This window comes from Pseudorca crassidens, chromosome 9, assembly GCF_039906515.1.
Source record: "Pseudorca crassidens isolate mPseCra1 chromosome 9, mPseCra1.hap1, whole genome shotgun sequence".
Taxonomy (NCBI): Eukaryota; Metazoa; Chordata; class Mammalia; order Artiodactyla; family Delphinidae; genus Pseudorca; species Pseudorca crassidens.
The window spans coordinates 54,925,399-54,945,372 of record NC_090304.1 but is presented as its reverse complement, the minus strand read 5'-3'; the positions used below and the strand labels follow the sequence as shown (position 1 = coordinate 54,945,372).

Genomic DNA, 19,974 nt, shown 5'->3' with positions numbered 1-19,974 from the left:
CTCAGCTAGAAAAGACAATGTAAAAGTATACTATCATCAATGATAGTATGATCATTGATAGATGATGATATCATCAACTATCATCAAGTAATACTATCATCAATCCTATGCTAAAATCTTCAAAATATCCCTAACAATCTAGGAATCCCACACCACAGAACTCACTGTTTTCTAAGACAGTTTCTTTCCATCTTTGCACTGTTAGGACAATTAGAAAATTTTCTTATATAGAGTGGAAACAGGTCTTCTGATCGCTACTCAATGGTTCTAGTTCTGTCCATGTACCTACCAAAGACCAATTCTTTTCCCTCTTCCATGTCACAGTCCTCAAGATAACTGACAACAGTTCCGTGTCCCCCACAACCCCACCCAATTTTCATCTTCTCTTCTCCATGATAAATGTCCTTTCTCCACCTACCATTCTTCATATAAAATGATTCCCAGATGCCTTATGCATCTAAACCATCTCTTCTAAACTAAACCCAAGATGTCTATATCCCTTCCATGATATAATAGGTACCTTCCCTCTGAAGTACTGTCATAAAGCCCAAGGTCTTCACAGTATTTAACTGCTTATACAGCTTTGCCCCACATGTTCCAGAGAACATTAATTCCTCAAGATGTTCTGCAAAAGGGACTTCCCTGGTGGCGCAGTGGTTAAGAATCTGCCTGCCGATGCAGGGGACACGGGTTCGAGCCCTGGTCCGGGAAGATCCCACATGCCGCAGAGCAACTAAGCCCCTGCGCCACAACTGCTGACCCTGTGCTCTAGAGCCCACGAGCCACAACTACTGAATCCGCATGCCTACAGCCCGTACTCCGCCACAAGAAAAGCCACTACGATGAGAAGCGTGCGCACCACAATGAAGAGTAGCTCCCACTCATCGCAACTAGAGAAAGCCCGTGAGCAGCAACAGACCCAACACAGCCAAAAGTAAATAAATAATTTTTTTTAAAAAAGATGTTCTGCAAAAGAAGGGTTCCATGGCCAAAAAAGTTGGGGGCATTTTACATTATATCCTTCATCTTTCACAACATATATTAGCATATAATGGCTCTGAAAAGTTCTGCAATAAGTATGTTTTGCTTAACCTCGATTTATTCCTCACCCTCACCATGACCTACCAAGATCATGAAGCTTCTGGAAAAACCATCCTAGAAACCAAGTTGTGGCCTACTTAAAGCAATGTCTTTACAGGATGCATTTTTATATTTGCCTCATGCCATGTTCCATCTTAAATCCTTACTCTTGGTTTTGTCTCCTTTTTCTCTTCCATTTTACTTCACATAATCTTATATTCTAGCTAATCTACCTTAAAACCTTTTGGAAATAAAGAGAATATAAATAAAGAAAACTTTTAACATTTTTTCTTTCTTTTTTAAAAAAAATCTATAACCCAATAAGCCCAATAACCCTATTCCCAAGTGAGAAAGGGAAAATAAGAAGATCCAAATAGGAAGGAAAGCTCAGGCGCTGTGGAAGGCATACGGTCCAATCTTCAGTAAGTGATCTAGGCAAGTATGACCTTGAACTATTAGGGTTGGTCATCTAGCTATCAGTATGTAAAAATACTTCAGGGGTATACAGCTTAAAAGGCCCACCCACTAGGTTAGGGGAAACGCCAAAAAGGAAAAATTGTTTTGGACTCAGGCAACAGAAATTAGTTTATAAGGCTGAAGTTTAACTCCGTATCACAGTTATTATGGTTGCTGTTCTGCTGTTTGTTCATTCAGGGACTTTTACTGGGTGTCTACTTAGAGCTAGCTAACCTCTTCGCTAATTATTGAATATATAGAGATGAATATGATCCTTGCCTTTGAGAAGCTAGTAGCCTAGTGGAAAGGAAAATAATTATATTAAACAAACAAAAAAAAGTACAAAATAAAATGATCAATGATAAAATAGCTGGTAGTACAAAGCAACTTCGGAAGCGTAGTATATAGAAGGAGTGATGAACCCTCCTAGGGTGATCAAGGAAAGTGCCACAACAAGGTGAAGGTGAAGGTCTCTATTCTAGACTGTGAGGAGATAGTTCAGAAATAAGGTATAAAAAAAAAAAGAAGAAAGAAATAAGGTATAAGGCCTAAATTGCTCCTCCTTGCGGGTGGGGAATAGTGGGGAAAGTTTCGAAACCACAAGTAGAATCAAGAAATTCCTTGGCATAAAAGACATCCTTATTCTAAGACTTGTGTAAAGGAAGTCACCAGAAAAAGGATATGAAGTCAAGCAAAGTTGATTCATTATTACAGTAGAATGCCAACTATCTAACAAATAATGGGCTTTAGAAAATTATCAATGGATGCTTAAACTAGTAGATAAATGTTTTATGAGGAATATGATATTTATATAGTCTCAAAGCATCTCCCATAAATTACCATTAATCTCAGAGGGAAATATGGTAACTTCATAATGCAAAAAAAACGGGAAGACATCATCTTAATTAACCAAGAGATCGACATTAACGACATCAATATTGGGACAAACTGACATCAGTGCCTCCTGATAAGACAAAGCTAAGGATATATCACATCTGTGGAATTCCTGCTGAATCAAACGATAAAGAAACATCAGACAATACCAAATTGAAGACTATTCTACAAAGTAACTGATTATTTCCTTCAAAAATGTCAAGATCAAGAAACACAAAGAAAGGCTGGAGGATTATCCAAATTTAAGGGGAAAAAAGAGCCATGACAATTAAATGCAACTAAATGTAATGCATGATCCTAATTTGGATTGTGGACTGGTGGGGGGGGCAGGTGGTGGTAAAACTTCAAAGAACATGATTGGACAGCTGATGACATTTGAGTGGATTGTAGATTACAGAACTGTAACTTCATATGTCTTGATTTTGATAACTGTATTTTAGTTATGAACAGACTAACCCTTAAGAAATATAAACCTACAAATGTAAGTATTTAGAGGTAAAGGACATAATATCTACAACTTGCTCTCAAATGGTTAAAAAATTTAAAAATTATAGACACAGGGAGGACAGAAAGAGAATCAACAACAAAGCAAATAGGGCAAAATATAAATAAGTGGTGAATCTAGGTAAAGAATATACACAGGAGTTTTTTTTTTTTTTTTTCGGTACATGGGCCTCTCACTGTTGTGGCCTCTCCCATTGCGGAGCACAGGCTCCAGACGCACAGGCTCAGCGGCCATGGCTCACGGGCCCAGCCGCTCCGCGGCATGTGGGATCCTCCCAGACCGGGGCACGAACCCGTGTCCCTTGCATTGGCAGGCGGACTCTCAACCACTGCGCCACCAGGGAAGCCCACAGGAGTTCTTTTTAATCTTCTTGCAACTTTTTGTAAGTTTGAAATTACATTAAAATTTACTAAAAAGAGGTGCACTAAAAACTACAAAAGCGATATAAAGAAAGAATGGACTCTTATATAGTGCTTCTATTCCCCGTTAAGTATGACCCTCTTATACCTTGAAAACCAAACATAAGTCTTAGACTGATCAAAACCTTTATCCCTTTCCCTGGCGGTCCAGTGGTTAAGATTCTGCATTTCCACGGCAGGGGGCGTGGGTTTGATCCCTGGTCGAGGAGCTAAGATCCCACATGCCCTGAGGTGTGGCCAAAAAAACCCCCAAAAAACCCAAAAAAGCCCTTTATCCCTTTCTCTTAAATCATAGCATATGTATTCCCAGTCCCTTGTCTTTGTGAGAATGTACTAAGGAACTGTACAAGGATATGGTGAGAGGAGTAAATGCAGACTATAAAAACTGGCTTTATAGGCAACTATATTACATATACCTACTTTGAATGGTGAATTTTTTCTGTATTACAGAATATTTTAAAAAGAAGTAATATGCAATGAAAGATAAACAACAAAAATAAATGAGGCCATATATAATAACAGATCAAAGAGCAGAAAACTTTACACTCAATCAGTTCCAAAAATAGCCAAATTTTTGTCCCTTTCTTAGAATGAAAATTGAAGGCTCACTAATGAAATGGCATGTTAGGGAAGTAATGATTGGCTTATAGCTCTTTTGGGAAAAAACTAGCAATTTCAAAAGATAACCTGAGATTATGTATACACAGACATCTACTGTTCAGGTCCCCATTTCAGCACCAATTCATAACCTAAACATTTTACTGGCCCACTATGAAAATATTTCTCAAGGGAAAAAAAAGGCTGGTATTATTCAAATAACTACAGACTTAAAAATAAAAGAGGGAAAAAAACATCTGATGAGTTAAACTAAGAATGGAATCTATACATATCAAATCAGTAAGTCTAAAAGAAACAGAGAATAAGCATCATCTTACTATAACTAGACATAAACTGATTCATAATCAATACAGAATAATAAATTAAATCTTAGCAAATTGATTCAGAAAATATTACTATTATTGATAATATGCAGAAGAAAATTATCCATTTTCTAAAATGAGTGCCATATTGTCTGTTTGTTAAAATCAACATTTTAATTTTTAACTGATGAGTTTTCAAAGACCATTTCAAATGCTACCTCCTTCATGAAGCTTTCTCATGAAGTTTAATACATAATATAAACTAATAAATAAATGTCAAATTGAATTAATGGAATAATCAGCAATGTGAACCATTAGTAAGACTAATCTAGGAAGATTCCACTGAAGAGTTAAAATAATAATTCCTGCACAATATGAAGAAGCTGTATTAGAAAAGTGAAGGTGCCAAGAAAGCATTCCAGAGACAATAATGGAGAGGTGAGGAGAGGAAATGGAGTGAGTGAGGAATGATCAAGAGAAGATAAACAGTTTTGTTTGGATATATCAGAGCTTCTAAGTACAGGTATAAATATACTACCTGACAATATGGGTGGTTAAGGTAACTGACAGACATGGGTACTAGATTTGTAGAAAGTCTCAAAGCTTATGATCATGAGTCTATTTCAAATGACTTCCTAGAACAACATAATTAAAATAGCACTAAGGATAATGATTTTCCCTATTATGGAGTCTGGCTTCATAGCACCTTCCTTAATAATTAGGACAACCATATAATTATCACTAAACTGGAACACTTTTGAGAGTGAAAGCGAATGCTATTAATAATTATTCTAGAACAGAAATAAACTAAGACTTGTCCCATGCAAACTGCAATGTATGATCACCCACTTACAGCCCACTTATGGCCCCATCTCTGACCACCTTGATCCTTTCTCAAGATTCAGCAACAACCATTTCAAAAGGTATATTCACTTTCTTGCATACTTCTCCTACTTACTCAAAGCAAACAGAAGGAATCACAGCTCTATCCAGTTTGATAATACCTACCTGCCAAAATCATCATCTAAAATTTACCAATTACTTGATGAACATATGCCAGGCAGGAAAGAATGGTAATAAGCCTTACCAAAAACAAAACTTCAGCTCACTGATTACATATCAAACAAAAGACAATAAAATCAAAAGAACTAACAAGTCAAAGCATACACGTTTATTTGAGATCCCTAGATTCAACTATTTTAGGACTAGGGCACTATGTCAGCAGTAATTACATAAATCAGAAGTAAAATGGATCTTACCTTGGGAACTTTGGGAGGACTCCGTAGAAGAGGAACTACTATCTGTATAACTCTGTGGTTCTTCTTTTCCCTCCTGAATAGATGAATTACCAGCCTCTGCCACCCTGGATGCTTGCTGTAATGTTTCCGTGACCAGCTGCCTTGTTTGTTCACTAACAACTGTAGCTTGAAACGTCACTGGTTTAGGTTTAATAAGAACCTAGAACACAAGCAAAAATACAACCAGTATAAATTTAGAGCATTTAAAAAATGCTTAACTTCTAGGTCATGATGAAACAAATATTTTCCTGACACAGAAAACGGTGCTCTGTACATTTATTATACTTTGGGCACAGCACTGTTCATCAAAGACTAATTCAATCTATGAACAAATTATAGCAGGCCACATACAAAATTTCAAGCGGTACATGCTACATTACAACAGCTATGATTCTAACAAGAGCCTTTGACCCTGTTTTTTCTTGCCTGTAATGACTTCAGGAGTCATTTTACAGTCTGTAGGCTATACAGTAGAAAGATAGTCACAAACTAAGGATGGCAGAACAGAAAGACTCAAGGAGCCTAGATTCCCAGGGGAATTTTTGAGTCACAATAACAGTCCAGGATTTCCTTCCTCTGAATATTTATCAACATAATAAAAATAAAACCCTAATTTGTTTAAGCCACTGTTCTTCAGGTTTCTTTTCTTTAGCAACCAAATGAAATTCCTAATTAACACAACTGCCCAAAGTAAAATTGCTAAGGACCTAAGTCATCTTTGAAGAAATCCCCAGAGGAACACTAATTTAGACAACTATTACAATCGATAAGGAACATGCGATAGATCAACTCTTGGCAAAGGTCAAAACCACAGACACTACAACAAGTGAAATGGGAGAAAAGTTTCACAGTGAACCATTCCACTTCAAAATCTGGACTCTGGGAGTTAACTTCAATTGGGTACATGGAATAAAAATATTATTTCACCACAATTATTTTTTATTTCTCCCATATATAAGTTTCTAAACCTTTTCAGACTCTTTAAGTCACCATTTCCAAAAATTCAAGAATGAAAACATGGGTTATGACTTAGATGATAGAGCAAATGAAACTGTTACAGTTGAAATTTAAAGGCAATTTGAACTTATTAGAAAATCACAAAACTTATTGTTTAGATATGTAAACTATTTGGCTATAATACTGAGGGAACTGATTCTAAAGGCAAATTATTAGTTTATAGGTAAATTAGTAGCTTTTACAAAAATTCTAGGATAGCATTTCTCAACCAAAGCTGACATCGATTCCTTTGATATTCTCAGAAAAGTAAAGTACCTGCAAAATAAACAGTAGCCCAGCAACACAGGATTAAATCCTGAGCCTCAGTTTCCCAGACAAATCTCCAGAAAAGCTCCCTTATCGTTTACTTGTTGAAAAATGAATGGATCTTCAGCTTCTCCATTATTTAGGTTTCAAGTAAATCAAATTTTATAATATCCAAAGTGCTTTCAAAGGCCATATAAGCTTATAAAAAATACTTTTGAGAGATTATGAATAACCATCATCCCTCAACCATCTTCTTCTCAAAAAACAATATATACCTTCAGCAAATTTCATTCCAAGGGGATTTTTTTTTTTTTTCAAAGATTTAATTTTATTTATTTTTTTGGCTGTGTTGCGTCTTCGTTGTTGTGCACAGGCTTTCTCTAGTTGTGGCGAGCAGAGGCCACTCTCGTTATGGTGCGTGGGCTTCTACTTGCAATGGCTTCTCTTATTGTGGGGCACCGGCTTCAGTAGTTGTGGCTCACGGGCTCTAGAGCGCAGGCTCAGTAGTTGTGGCACACGGGCTTAGTTGCTCTGCGGCCTGTGGGATCTTCCCAGACCAGGGATCAAACCCGTGTCCCCTGCGTTGGCAGGCGGATTCTCATCCACCGCGCCACCAGGGAAGTCCTCCAAGGGGATTCTGTTCTCTAAGCTTTGCTCATGACATGACACAAATATTTAAGATGTATATTTTTTTAAGTACTGAAAAGTACTATTTTGAAAACAGATGATTATACACATTCAATCATAACTTTTAATAATCTGATTCTTTAAATATTACTGATCTTTTCTAGGAATTTGAAATATACCAGAGTCAAGAAAAATCACCATATCTTAGCATACCTGTGTTTTCCCTTGCTGCCCATAAACAATTTTTGTTGGGATGATTTTAGCTGCTGGTTGAACTGTGGAACCTATTCCTTTTGGCTGAGTTACAATCATTTTGGTGATGGGTCTTGTAGCAGTGATAATAGCTGGCTTTGCTCCTGTTGGTACCGTCTGAATAGTCTTTTCTCCCTAAATTGAAGTCAGTAAATATATGAGATTTATATGCATTTTTTCACTGAAAATCACAGAAAGGTTTTACCAGGATGATGGGCAAAGGGCTGTAAACTCTGCAACAAAGTACAATGTTTCCAGGTGATCAAAAATCTTAGATCTAGTTGAAATGATCTCAGAAGTCCTCTGACCAACCTTCTGTCCTATGAAGGCATTAAATACTTCTTGGTGAGTGAATTTAAAAAATCACCTTATGTAAGAATACTTATTATACTGTCTCATTCATAGAATATGTACATAAAATAAGAGTCAAAAATTATAGAAGAATATATACTAAAATGCTAACAATGGTTATCTCTAAGTGTTGGGACTATAGGTCTTGTCCCCCCAACATTCATCTTTATTGACGTTTATCTGAAATGAACATATGTGTAATAAAAAAATTACTGTGCATTTTACCAATAGCTAAATGTTCACATACAAAATAAACTACCTCAGTTCCCCAAACATGAAATTATAAGGATATATAGCAGAAGGCCTCTGTGAAACAGTATGGGCAAAAGATGAAATCAGCAGAGATATTAACATTCTTTCTGAGGTTACATGGGAAAATACAAAGAAAAAACATAGGACTTCTCCCACGTCAGCATGTTACTAATATCACTTTAGTCTATTAACTAGATAGTTTAAGCCCATTAACTTTTCACCATTTTCATGGTGCTTTATTCTTTATTCTTTCTTCTTTATTCTGCTTTATTCTTAAGTACCATTTTCTGGTCAGTTATGGAGTCAATACTTGAGCTTAACTAAATTAAATTCAAATACAGTCATTTTACTAAACTATTAAAATTTTAAAAATTAAAATCCATAAAAAGTAAAGGATCTGAAATTTTTTCACCTTATCAGTTTTTCTTTTTAGTCATCATCACCTAAATGTGTGGCCATCTAAACTTAGCAGCCAGTAAAAACAAAGCACCCAGGTGAGCTGGCAAAAAGGTAATCACTCTGTGAATTTAGAGCTAAATGATTACAAAATTCACATGTTTAAATATCTGCCGCAGTTATCTAAGGGAAACATGGAGTGTCTGCCAATCATGTGATTACTTATTTTAATACATGTACACCCTTCACAGCAGCATCTCTGGAAAGAGCTCTAGTTCATTTGCCAAGAGCTGCTAGTTTGCAAGTGGGCATGCCCTTCTATTAAGTAGCTCAATGGGGCCTGTCCAAGTATAATTAAAGACCATTCAAAACCAATCAAAACCAACTAGCAGGCTATTTTTTGAAAAAGCTCTTCTGGTGTGTGTGTGTGTGTGTTTACGCATACACAGGTAAGCAAGTTATGAGTACAGGTACATGTACATATGTGGTTAAGCTGATGGTCTTATACTCTGATCTGCTTGTTTGACTATCATTTCCTGTGTCAAACTGTTGCTATTAGATGTATATAGCAGCTAGTACTCACACACACTATTCTTAGATCTATGTGACCATAGGACCTAGAGTACATGGCACTCCCCTCTTTTAATATCAAGTTCCATGAAATTACAAACCAAAAGATAAAGCATTCTGAAAATCTGAATTCTAATCCTGGCTTTACTTTTGGCTTACTATGTGAACTAAGGCAAGGAACAATCTATGTTTTCCCACGTGATGAAAAAATCTAATACTAGACCCCTACCAACATTGTAAAGACTGTGATGCCTAGGAAGCTACTAGAGATCAACTACAATGAAGTATAGCATTTTTTTTCTAGCAAAGTAGGGACACTACTAAACCTAGATAGTTAAGTACAAAGAGTAATAACAGTAAGAAAAAAAAATTATTGAGGACTTCCTATGTGCCAGGCACTGTTCTAAGCACTTTCAACAGCTACCAGTTAGTTACTCAACAAATTCACTGGTAGAGATCATCATCCCCAACGTACAAATGAGGAAACTAAGGATGAGAGAAGTCGAATAAGTTAGCCAAAGTCAAACAATTATGATACTCAGAGACAAAGCCTAGGTTTGGCTAACTCCAAATCTCTTAACCTCTTAACAACTGCCTTCAGAACTATAAATGAATCTGTTATTTATTTGATTTTTTTTCACTAGCTCAAAGACGTAAAAATGAAAGTAACAAATCATTGTCATTAATTTAGTCTTAGTCCCAAATATTTCTCTTTGCCTAGCCTAGGCGAAATACTAGACTGGTATCTATTGGCCAAAAGCAGGAATAAACTGTCCTCTGACAGAAGTCCCTCTGTAGTTAACCCAGTGGAATCTTCCATCTGGACCAAGCTAAGCATCTAAATCATGGTCATAAGCAACTGAGCTATGAACAACATGTTTTAGAAATTACTATAAAAAATGGCATCAGTAGGTGGTGTTTTTTAACAGTTATTACATCACAGCAGGGGTAAATCAAGCCATTCTGGCCATTGTGGGTTCTAAAGTCCTTAGACAAATATTTGTATAGCTGGTCTTTAAAATCCTTAGTGGATTGCTGACTCTGCAGTTCAAGCTCTTACTTACTCCAGCATTTAGCAATGTTGTGACAACGTTTTTGCCCGGGAGGCCTTGAATGGTGGTTCCTTTTCCTGTAGTCTTTTGCACAACAATCACATTGGGCTTGGAAGTCATTGGGATTGTAGTGATTTTGGTAGTCGTTCCTTAGAGAAGGGGGGAGAAAAGGAGGCCCGAGTTAAGGACTAGTGATATTTGGTTACTTCTGTTCATGTTGTATACAATTAATACATGTAGTTGATGTCATCCCTAGATGACGTGAAAGCTGTCATGAGGATGAAAATGAAGGCCTGGAATAATAAATTACAAGTTGTCCTAGAATGAGAGAATATTAAGAATTGACTCTTACAGCATTCATCTTTTTGGAATCTGAGGGCCTACACACCAAACTCAGAATCTAAAAATATCACTATCTGCTTCCCCATCAATATTCCTCTCCTGACTAGTTAACTGAAACAAATTAGAAGCTCTATTCCATGACAAACATTTCTCCCAAACTCAATGGTATTACCTATGTGACTAGTGTGATAGGAAAACTCTTCAAAAAATAACATAGAAAAGAGGTAAATATGTATCAAAATTCTCATGTAACACTAGACTATAGAGAAAATTGATGAAATGTCATTTATTTTTATGTGACAAGAAAAACACAAAATAAACACAGTCACAGACCAAGTCAGATGAAACGTATACTCATCACCTGCAACACTCTGAAAAGTCAGAGGATGAAACCCTAATTTATATACTTATATATATAAACTTATATTTTCCATCATTAACATCTATGTAGTAGATCTATATCTACTGATCCAAACATATTATTATCTTACCCTCTCCCCCACATCCTTCCACAAACTGCTTCTTTTCCACCTATCAAATCTATCTACCTATCAAATTTATACCCTATATTCTTCTGATTGTTCAAGTTGGAAATCCTGGTGTCAATCTTTGCTTCTTGCCTTGTCTTCATTCCCTGTACCCTCTAACAAAATGAAAGCCCCTTGGCTCCACACTGTATCTTTTCACGCCACTGAGTCCTCAGTGCTTAGCACACACTGTACGGCAATTACTCAAGTAATCATTCAACGAGTATGTGAATGAACTAAATTTGTCACCAACATATGTCTTCTTTCAAAATGTTATCAATGCCAGCTCAATAGACAGGCCCACATCTCTTTTGGCTTCCCATATTTTCTCCCTATTTCAAGTTTCTCTATCATTCAAATAGCTCTGATGCATCCTGCCATAGCAAACATCCTAAAAAAACAAAAAAAACTCATTTCACCATATCAAGAACCAACAACATGTGAAATTGGTCAAAAACCTTCCAAATCCCCATTGTATTTAGTTCCAACTTCCTGTCTTGGGTTTCAGAATCCTTTATAATCTGGCCTTAAATCCACCAATTAGATGTTATTTGTTCCTACTCCAAAATACACACCATAAACTCTAGTTTAACAAGTAACTCCTTTTACTATGGCTTCCTATTACCTACCACACAAAGACCAAACTGCTCTGCTTAGCCCTCCAGGTTCCATCAGACCTTAATTTTCAGGATTATCCAATATATACCTCTCCTTCAATGTGCTGGTTTCCACACTGGTCCTTGAGCACACCAATCACAGTGCTACTTCTGCACCTATAATTTTCTCTGCCTATGAAAACAGGCAAGTCATATTTTTCTGCTATAGGCCTGCATATCATTTATCAAATGACTAAGCACAGAATGGGTACACATTAAAAACACAACTGATTAATATACTCTCAAGAATAAAAGTTAAAATTTAATCTTTTCTACTGAGAAAACTTAGCATTCCTTACTAGTTTTAGAAATAAGATTGCACAAGAATAAGAATATTCTAGTTATATGTCAGTTTTTGGCCATCTTGTTACAATATCTTTATAATACACTTGCCATCATCTAATGCCTCATCAGTCCAAGGTAACATGCTCAGGTAACATAAAAAAGCACTTTTATCCGTGGGCCAGTTTCACAAATGTTTTTCCCTTTACCTGCAGTCTCTGAATAGTGAACCGTTAAGAGCCACAAAAACCAAGCTGCCTCTTATCCACTTATATCAACTTTAACTCTTAATTAACTCCAGTCCCTCATATGTGATTATGATGCCTCCTCTGACAATGCTCCCTCACCAAATAATTGGTTAATAAAAAAGTGTTCTTAGAAAGTAAGCATTAAGAACTATCTCAAGGAAATGTAAACCAAGATTTAACTCCATACCAAAGTACAAGGATCACTTTTTTGACAAAACTTGCTTAACAAATGAATTATATTTATAACTATGAAAATGTCAAATCCTTTCCATTACGGGTGTGTCAATTTATGAGACAGTTGCAAACCAAGTTCACCAGCTTAACAAAATGGGAGGTGGGGGCAATGTTAGAAAACAGAAGAAAAAGGCATAGCATAAGGAAAAGCAAGTACAGCATTATATTACAATTATGAATAAATTAAGAATACAATTTATGACTAGAATTATCAAATTATAAAAGTTTAAAATTTCAATAGCATGTTTCTACATCTCAGGTGACATCTACATTATATTGAAGAAAGAAGTATTACTCATTTAAAAAAAAGTCTTCCTCGGACTTCCCTGGTGGCACAGCAGTTAAGAATTAGCCTACCAATGCAGGGGACATGGGTTCAATTCCTGGTCCAGGAGGATCCTACATGCCGCGGAGCACCTGAGCTCATGTACCACAACTACTGAGCCTGTGCTCTAGACCCCGCAAGCCACAACTACTGAGCCCATGTGCCACAACTACTGAAGCCCACATGCCTAGAGCCCGCGCTCCACAAGAGGAGCCACTGCAATGAGAAGCCCGTGCACTGCAACGAAGAGTAGTCCCTGCTCACCCCAACTAGAGAAAGCCCACACGCAGCAACAAAGACCCAACACAGCCAAAAATAAACAAATAAATAAATAAATAAAGTCTTCCTCTATGTTTTCACAGTATTCAGTGTATAGTTCTCATGTTACAAGAGACTATACAAGTTCACCTGTTTAGCATTCTTTAGGGCAGAGAATGCACCTCATGTACATCACGGTGTATCACAGCATCCGACCACATATCTAGTTCATAGCGTATTAGAGAACTCACCTATACATAGTCTTTACTTATAAGGAGTCAAGATACAATGGGTGCAAGTAAATGTGAATCACATTTGGATCATGGGCCATGATACTGACGCATTCCAGAGATTCCTATTCAAAAATAAGATGCCTGTAAAAGTTTGAGCATTATGGTAGGTAGGCTTAAAGAACACAAATTTATTGGCCCAGATTTTACTATTCACAGATTCTTAAATCACTCTGACAATCTTGGTTTTTTGGATAATGTTTTATGTGTTACTTTGCTCAAAGAATGAGCAAATGAATGAACAAATGGACAAGTATATAGACGCAAGCCTTGCCTGGACGTTGTACTAAAGATCAAGGGAATCAAAATCAAGTCCTGCCATTGTCAAAGGTTCTCATAATGTCCTTAGAGTCAAGATAATGAGTTTACCTCTGGGTTCTGAAGGAACCCATCTTCTGCATAAAATAGGCATGATTTTTCAACAAAGCTCTCCAAAAGACTTACATATCTAATAGTTCTCTCTCTATATACACATATAAGTAAATATTTGATTCCATAAGACATGAATTAAATAACTGCAAAAATAGTCATGCCTTCCACTTAATTGCTTATTCTAATAAAAACTTGACCTTTCTAGAAAGCACTTTGAAAGCATGAACTTGCCTTCCAAGATATTATACAAAGAAAATAAGAACTTCACATAATAATTTATGTATAATGATGTTTGTCACAGGATTATTTATGACAAAAAAAATTGTTAAGTAACCTAAAACATTCAACAATGAATAAACAGTTAAATCATGGTGCATCGTATGAGAGAACACTGTATAGTAATTAATCTGGGGAGGGGGTGGGGTGTCAAAATACATTTAATGGAATGGGAAAATGATATTATTATATGAAAAAAGATTAAAACTGATAGTATTAGATCTAAATTTAATTTTAAAAATATACATATATACACAAAAACATTTATACAAAAATCTAAATAGAAAAAGGAATAAACAGAAATATATACACTTAAATTTTAACATATTTCTCTAGATGGCGAAAATTACAGGTTTTTAATTTTCTTTGTATACCTTTCTGTATTTTCCAAATTCCCCACAATAAAGGGGAAAATATCATTTTTTTAAAGCCTTCTATGCTTACAACCAGGTGTTTGAGTATATTTTAAGAAAAGCATTTCTTTATGGTTGTGGGTTGGTGGGGGCATGGACTCTAGTATCCAGCATCTGATCATGGATGAAGGCAGAAAACTATCTAAATTCATCCAACCAGGCTTATCGGTTTACTGTGAAAAGACAGGGATTGAAAACTACTAATAAACTAACCGATAATCCCAGTATCATAGAGCAACAAGAGTATTATAAAATAAGAAAACTATCTTTATAAAGAATACTGATATGTAACGTAAGGATCAGTTTAAAGCAGTCAGAAATGAGAGAAGTTCTTTAGAATTAAAGTGTCAAATAGTGAAGCAAAGGTTGAGGCAAAATGAGCTCCATGCAATGAATAAAGCTATTTCAGCTGTGAGCCCAGTACATCCTATAGTGCTGAAAAAGTTTAAGAACTCTTCCTCTGTACACCCATACACTTGAAATAGTGACTAACCATGAGTTACTTCATATTTAAAAACAAAGGTGGATGAAATGTATACATGTGTAGGGTATATATCTCACCGCCTCTTTGCTTCTAGGGCAATGTGCTTGCCTGTATTGCTCTAACCTCATACAAAGCAGCTAAATCATAAATAAGGTTTGAAAACAGAGGCTTTATGACATGTAGACATTCCTCCAAGCTATATGGTATTAAGAATTCATATGTAAGTAAAGAAAAACCCTTATGGTCATAAAAAGCTATACACTAATAAGAAACATGATTACTTTTTGAAAAATGTTTAAGTATGCGCTCTATACTATTTAAAGATATTGTCAGGTAATAAATTATAATTTGAGTTTTAACTGTGTTATTTAAAATATCCTCTTAAAAGCTGGAGTATGATGATTCTTTCCCTACTGATTTCACCCTCCTCAGTTTGGCAAACATTGAAACTTACACTTAAAAAGTAGAGCCAAATTTACCAGCTTTAAATGTAGTGCTTTATGCCAATACCATGCCCTGCTTTTTTTTTCACTCCTTGAGTTATCAGCAACATCATATTACTGCCAGGAACTTCAATCCCTTCACTTTAAAATGTTAGAACAATTCACCTGGGGCATACAAAATATGGCTAGTCTACAAAAATGGTAGACAGTTAAAGTCCACAGGGCTTGCTTGGTCAGAGATTATTCACATCATTTTAATTAAAAAATAATAATCAATGAAAATGGATACCATGTTAACATTCCAGTTCAGGATACACAACGCAAATATTGCAGGAATAAATGAGCCAATAAAAACCAGGTAAGGTTCCAAAATACCAATAAATATTAGCCTTCACTATCTGAGTAAAACATTTTTAAAAAGTAAATAGCCAATATAAATGGTGAAAAGCAAATAAAAATATTCAAGTATTTTTATTTTTAATATGCTAAAGTGACATTAGTAATTGAAATTATGAGATATGATCCCTCAAACATATTTAGACTAATAAATACTAGTTCTTCCTCTATCTAGCTTGTATGGTTTTGGACAGGTCAAGTTCATCCTCTAAACTTAAATATGTCTGTACCTGTAGACTGGGGCTGATACCAACTATTTCAGAGTTATGAGGTATGAATTGATAAGTGGGGCAATACTTTGTAAATGAAAAATCTCTACGCAAATGTAAACCATAATCCTTCCATTCTGATTAAATGCAACTAAATGTTCTAAAACTCTCAAAAGTTTAACATATGAAGATTTAATACTAGAACTAAAAAACTATACTTAATCACTAAAACATCAGGACTAAAAACAAAGCTCTAGATTTCTAAGCAGAAAACTGCGATCAAACAGAATCCTTCCAACAGTGAAATGTTTTTTCCTCTTGTTGGTCACCTATACCTTTAATGTACTTCAGATATACCTACCAGAAACTATATTACTGCTAATTATCTTGCCCCCCAAGGTAGCTAATGATTTGGGTACTACTGTAATAATGCTACCACTGGTAGTTTTCACGTAGGTTGCAGCTCCAGGGGTTGCAGCCATCCGACCTATAGATGGGCTCACTGTTGGCCGAGTATAGGTTGCCTGTGTGCCTATAAAAGGGAAAAGCCAAGAGAAAAACTTGTCATAACTTTTAGAAGAATAACGATTTATACAGTTTAACTATAATTCAACATAATCTACATTGCTTTAACTTGAAAATGGAATTTCAAGGTGTCAAGCCATTAAGTAACAATTTATAGCCAGTTTTCAATGCACATAGCAAGAACTATAGCCAACTCAATTTGAATTAATTTTACATGTAAAATTTTGTAATGTGTTGCATCAAATTACTAACCCCAAGAAAAAGTATAACCAAGTCTGTTCCCTTCTTCCATTACCCTTCTTCCACTAGTTTGATGCCAAAAGAAACTTAAATTTAATCATCTTTCCTGCCAGAGCATTTTAGATATTTCTGTTATAGATTTCAAGGTCTCTGCATCTGTTTTATGCCGTCTCAGTGCCAAACCCAACGGCAGCACTCAGCAAATAAGGCAGTATATTGTTTGACTAAAATTTTATAAATTTTTAGGGCTTCCCTGGTGGCACAGTGGTTGGGGGTCCGCCTGCCGATGCAGGGGACGCGGGTTCGTGCCCCGGTCCGGGAGGATCCCGCATGCCGCGGAGCGGCTGGGCCCGTGAGCCGTGGCCGCTGGCCCTACGCGTCCGGGGCCTGTGCTCCGCGGCGGGAGGGGCCCCGGCAGTGAGAGGCCCGCGTACCGTAAAAAAAAAAAAAAAATTTTATAAATTTTTACTGTTTTGTACTCTGCTACCCTCTAAATATATTTCAATCTTTTAAAGAGATATTCCATCATTTTACTAGAGATTAAAATTGAAGCTGCCAAGAGTTACCAGGAATATTTCTTCTTAGCCTAAAAAGTTCACTATTTACATATTTCCTCTTAACTGACCCATTAGAATATTTTTCTTCATATCTCTCAAAGGACTTTACATTCTTCCCCACTATTTCTAGAACTTTTTCCTTTCCCCAAACAGGAATTAAAAATTAACCAGATAAGCCTGTTGTAGTTTGTCACAAATCTGGTAACTCAGAAACACTATTCCTAAGCACTGTTCCTAAATTCCTAACACTGTTCCTAAGAGCCGTTAGTTTTGGGGAGAATGAAGATAACTCAGATAAACACATTCTTCAACTGAAAAAAATTTTTTCATGATAATTAGATTCAGGGGTCACTGTGATAACTATTTCAACAACCCCCTCCCAAAAATGGTTTTACTCAGTTAGTATTTACCGTTTTAAAATATAATCACTACCCAAAAAAGGGAGAAGTGGAAGAACATTAAGTAGAATTACTTTAAATTGATTACAAACATACATCTAAATCAGAAAAAAAATCTAGTGCAAAATAATTATGCTATGAAGATACATAGTTAGAATTAGTTAATTATAGCTGGAAAATATTTCAACTTAAGCTTTTGTTTTAAAATTAGAAACACTTATTCTAATATATATACATAAGCAAAGACACAATATTATTTTTCACTACCTTTCCCTAACATGAGGAATCATATCTACATAACACTACTATCTTTGTACTAAATGGAGAAAAGTTTTGGGTGAAGAATGATAGATTTAATGCAAGAATAACAGTGTTTTTAAAGCATAGGCTTTGCAAAGAGACAGAAAGTTAGAATGGCAGTTACCAGGGACTGGAGAAAGGTGGGAATGCAGAGTTATTGTTTAATGGGCACAGAGTTTCAGTTTGGGAAGATGTAAAAAGTTCTGGAGCGGGCTTTCCTGGTGGCGCAGTGGTTCAGAGTCCGCCTGCCGATGCAGGGGACACGGGTTAGTGCCCTGGTCCAGGAAGATCCCACATGCCGCAGAGCGGCTAGGCCCGTGAGCCATGGCCGCTGAGCCTGCGCGTCCAGAGCCTGTGCTCCACAACGGGAGAGGCCACAACAATGAGAGGCCCACGTGCCACAAAAAAAAAAAAAAAAAAAAAGTTCTGGAGCTAGACGGTTGTAATGGTTGTAAAACAATGTGAATGTACTTAATGCCAATGAACTGTACACTTAAAAATGGTGAAAATGGTAAATTTCATGTTATCTACATTTTACCACAGTTTTTTTTTTTTTAAAGCAGTTTTGGGAGTCAAACAGATCTGGATTCAAATCCCAGTCTTGTCTTTTATTGGCTGTGTGGCCTTGTGCATATTGCTTAACATAAGCCTCTGTTTTGTCTCTGAGAATGAAGATATTAAAGCCTAAGGGAGATTAAGGGTAATGCTTATACATACTTTTATATAATGGCCAATAGATGATAGCTTATAAACTTGAGAAAGGAATCATTTTACACTCTAGATTCTATTATCTAAATCTGGCCCTCTTCAAAAAGTCTGGTAAGAGTTATACAAATTTAAAATAATGGTACTGGCTAATTCTAACATTAATTAATCGTAATGGCTATTGAGCACTCTGCTGGGGACTTTCCATACCTGATTTAACACTTACAATAACTTTATGATCACACTGAAATAGACAATGGAAAAGACTGAGAGGAATTAAAGTAAACTGCTCAAGGTCACAAAAGGTGGTACTATTTAAAATGTTCTATACTGTCACTTCCTTGGGCATAGCCTGGATGCTCTCATAACTGGATAAAATGGCATCCTATGCTTTTCTCAGTCTGAGTAATGCTTACTACACTGTAATGTTATATAGATTCTCAACCTCATCAGTGTGAGATCCTTGCAGGCGGGGACTGTGTTTTCATTCACTCAGCAAATCCTGACTAAACACCTACTTACCGACTAGCTCTACATATATATGGTGAATAAAACAGACAAGGTCCCTTATCCTCATGGAGCTCATGGTCTAATAAGGTGAATAACATTAAACAAATCGACAAAAAGTAGCTAAGTAATTAGAAATTATAGTATGTGTTATAAAGGAAAAGAAGAGGACCATGACAATAGCAGAGAGCTAATTTCAGTTGGGAGGAGGAAAGAGTCAAGAAAGACCTCTTTGAAGAACTGTCTCATTAATTTCTATATTCCCAATGTCAAGTGTATTGCTAGTACAGAGAAATTACTCAATAAGTATGATGAATGAATGGACTGACGCTCAAGAAAACTTACCAGTAGGAGTGGTTACAAGTTTAGTTGTCATAATTGCACCATTACTGCTAACCACCATAATAGGGGAATTGCTACTGGTGGGCAGAGTTGCTGTCACTGGTTTGGGTAAGATTTTACTTGGTTGAACTTGTTGTGTGATGATTTTAACACCTTTGAAAGAAGAAAGATAAATCTCAGTACAAATTATTTTTAATAACATGTGCTTTGTATCAACCCAAGAGGGCAGCAGTTACACACATTTACTGAGTCTTGCCTAAAAAGAGGCTTTTGTTCATACTGATGAAAGATATTCTTTTAACTTTTATTC

At 36.1% G+C, this 19,974-nt stretch overlaps 1 protein-coding gene across 11 annotated transcripts in view; it reads right to left on the bottom strand.

Moving 5' to 3' along the window:
• EMSY (EMSY transcriptional repressor, BRCA2 interacting) overlaps positions 1 to 19,974 on the bottom strand; it is an 81,433-nt gene that overhangs the window by 18,170 nt on the left and 43,289 nt on the right. For all 11 annotated transcript variants that reach the window (XM_067750410.1, XM_067750406.1, XM_067750409.1 and 8 more), the window contains 5 exons: positions 19,668 to 19,817; positions 16,452 to 16,622; positions 10,348 to 10,484; positions 7,676 to 7,849; positions 5,534 to 5,732 (listed from right to left, as the gene is read on the bottom strand). In XM_067750410.1, the coding sequence (XP_067606511.1) occupies positions 5,534 to 5,732; positions 7,676 to 7,849; positions 10,348 to 10,484; positions 16,452 to 16,622; positions 19,668 to 19,817 (831 nt within the window). The remainder of the gene's footprint in view (positions 1 to 5,533; positions 5,733 to 7,675; positions 7,850 to 10,347; positions 10,485 to 16,451; positions 16,623 to 19,667; positions 19,818 to 19,974) is intronic.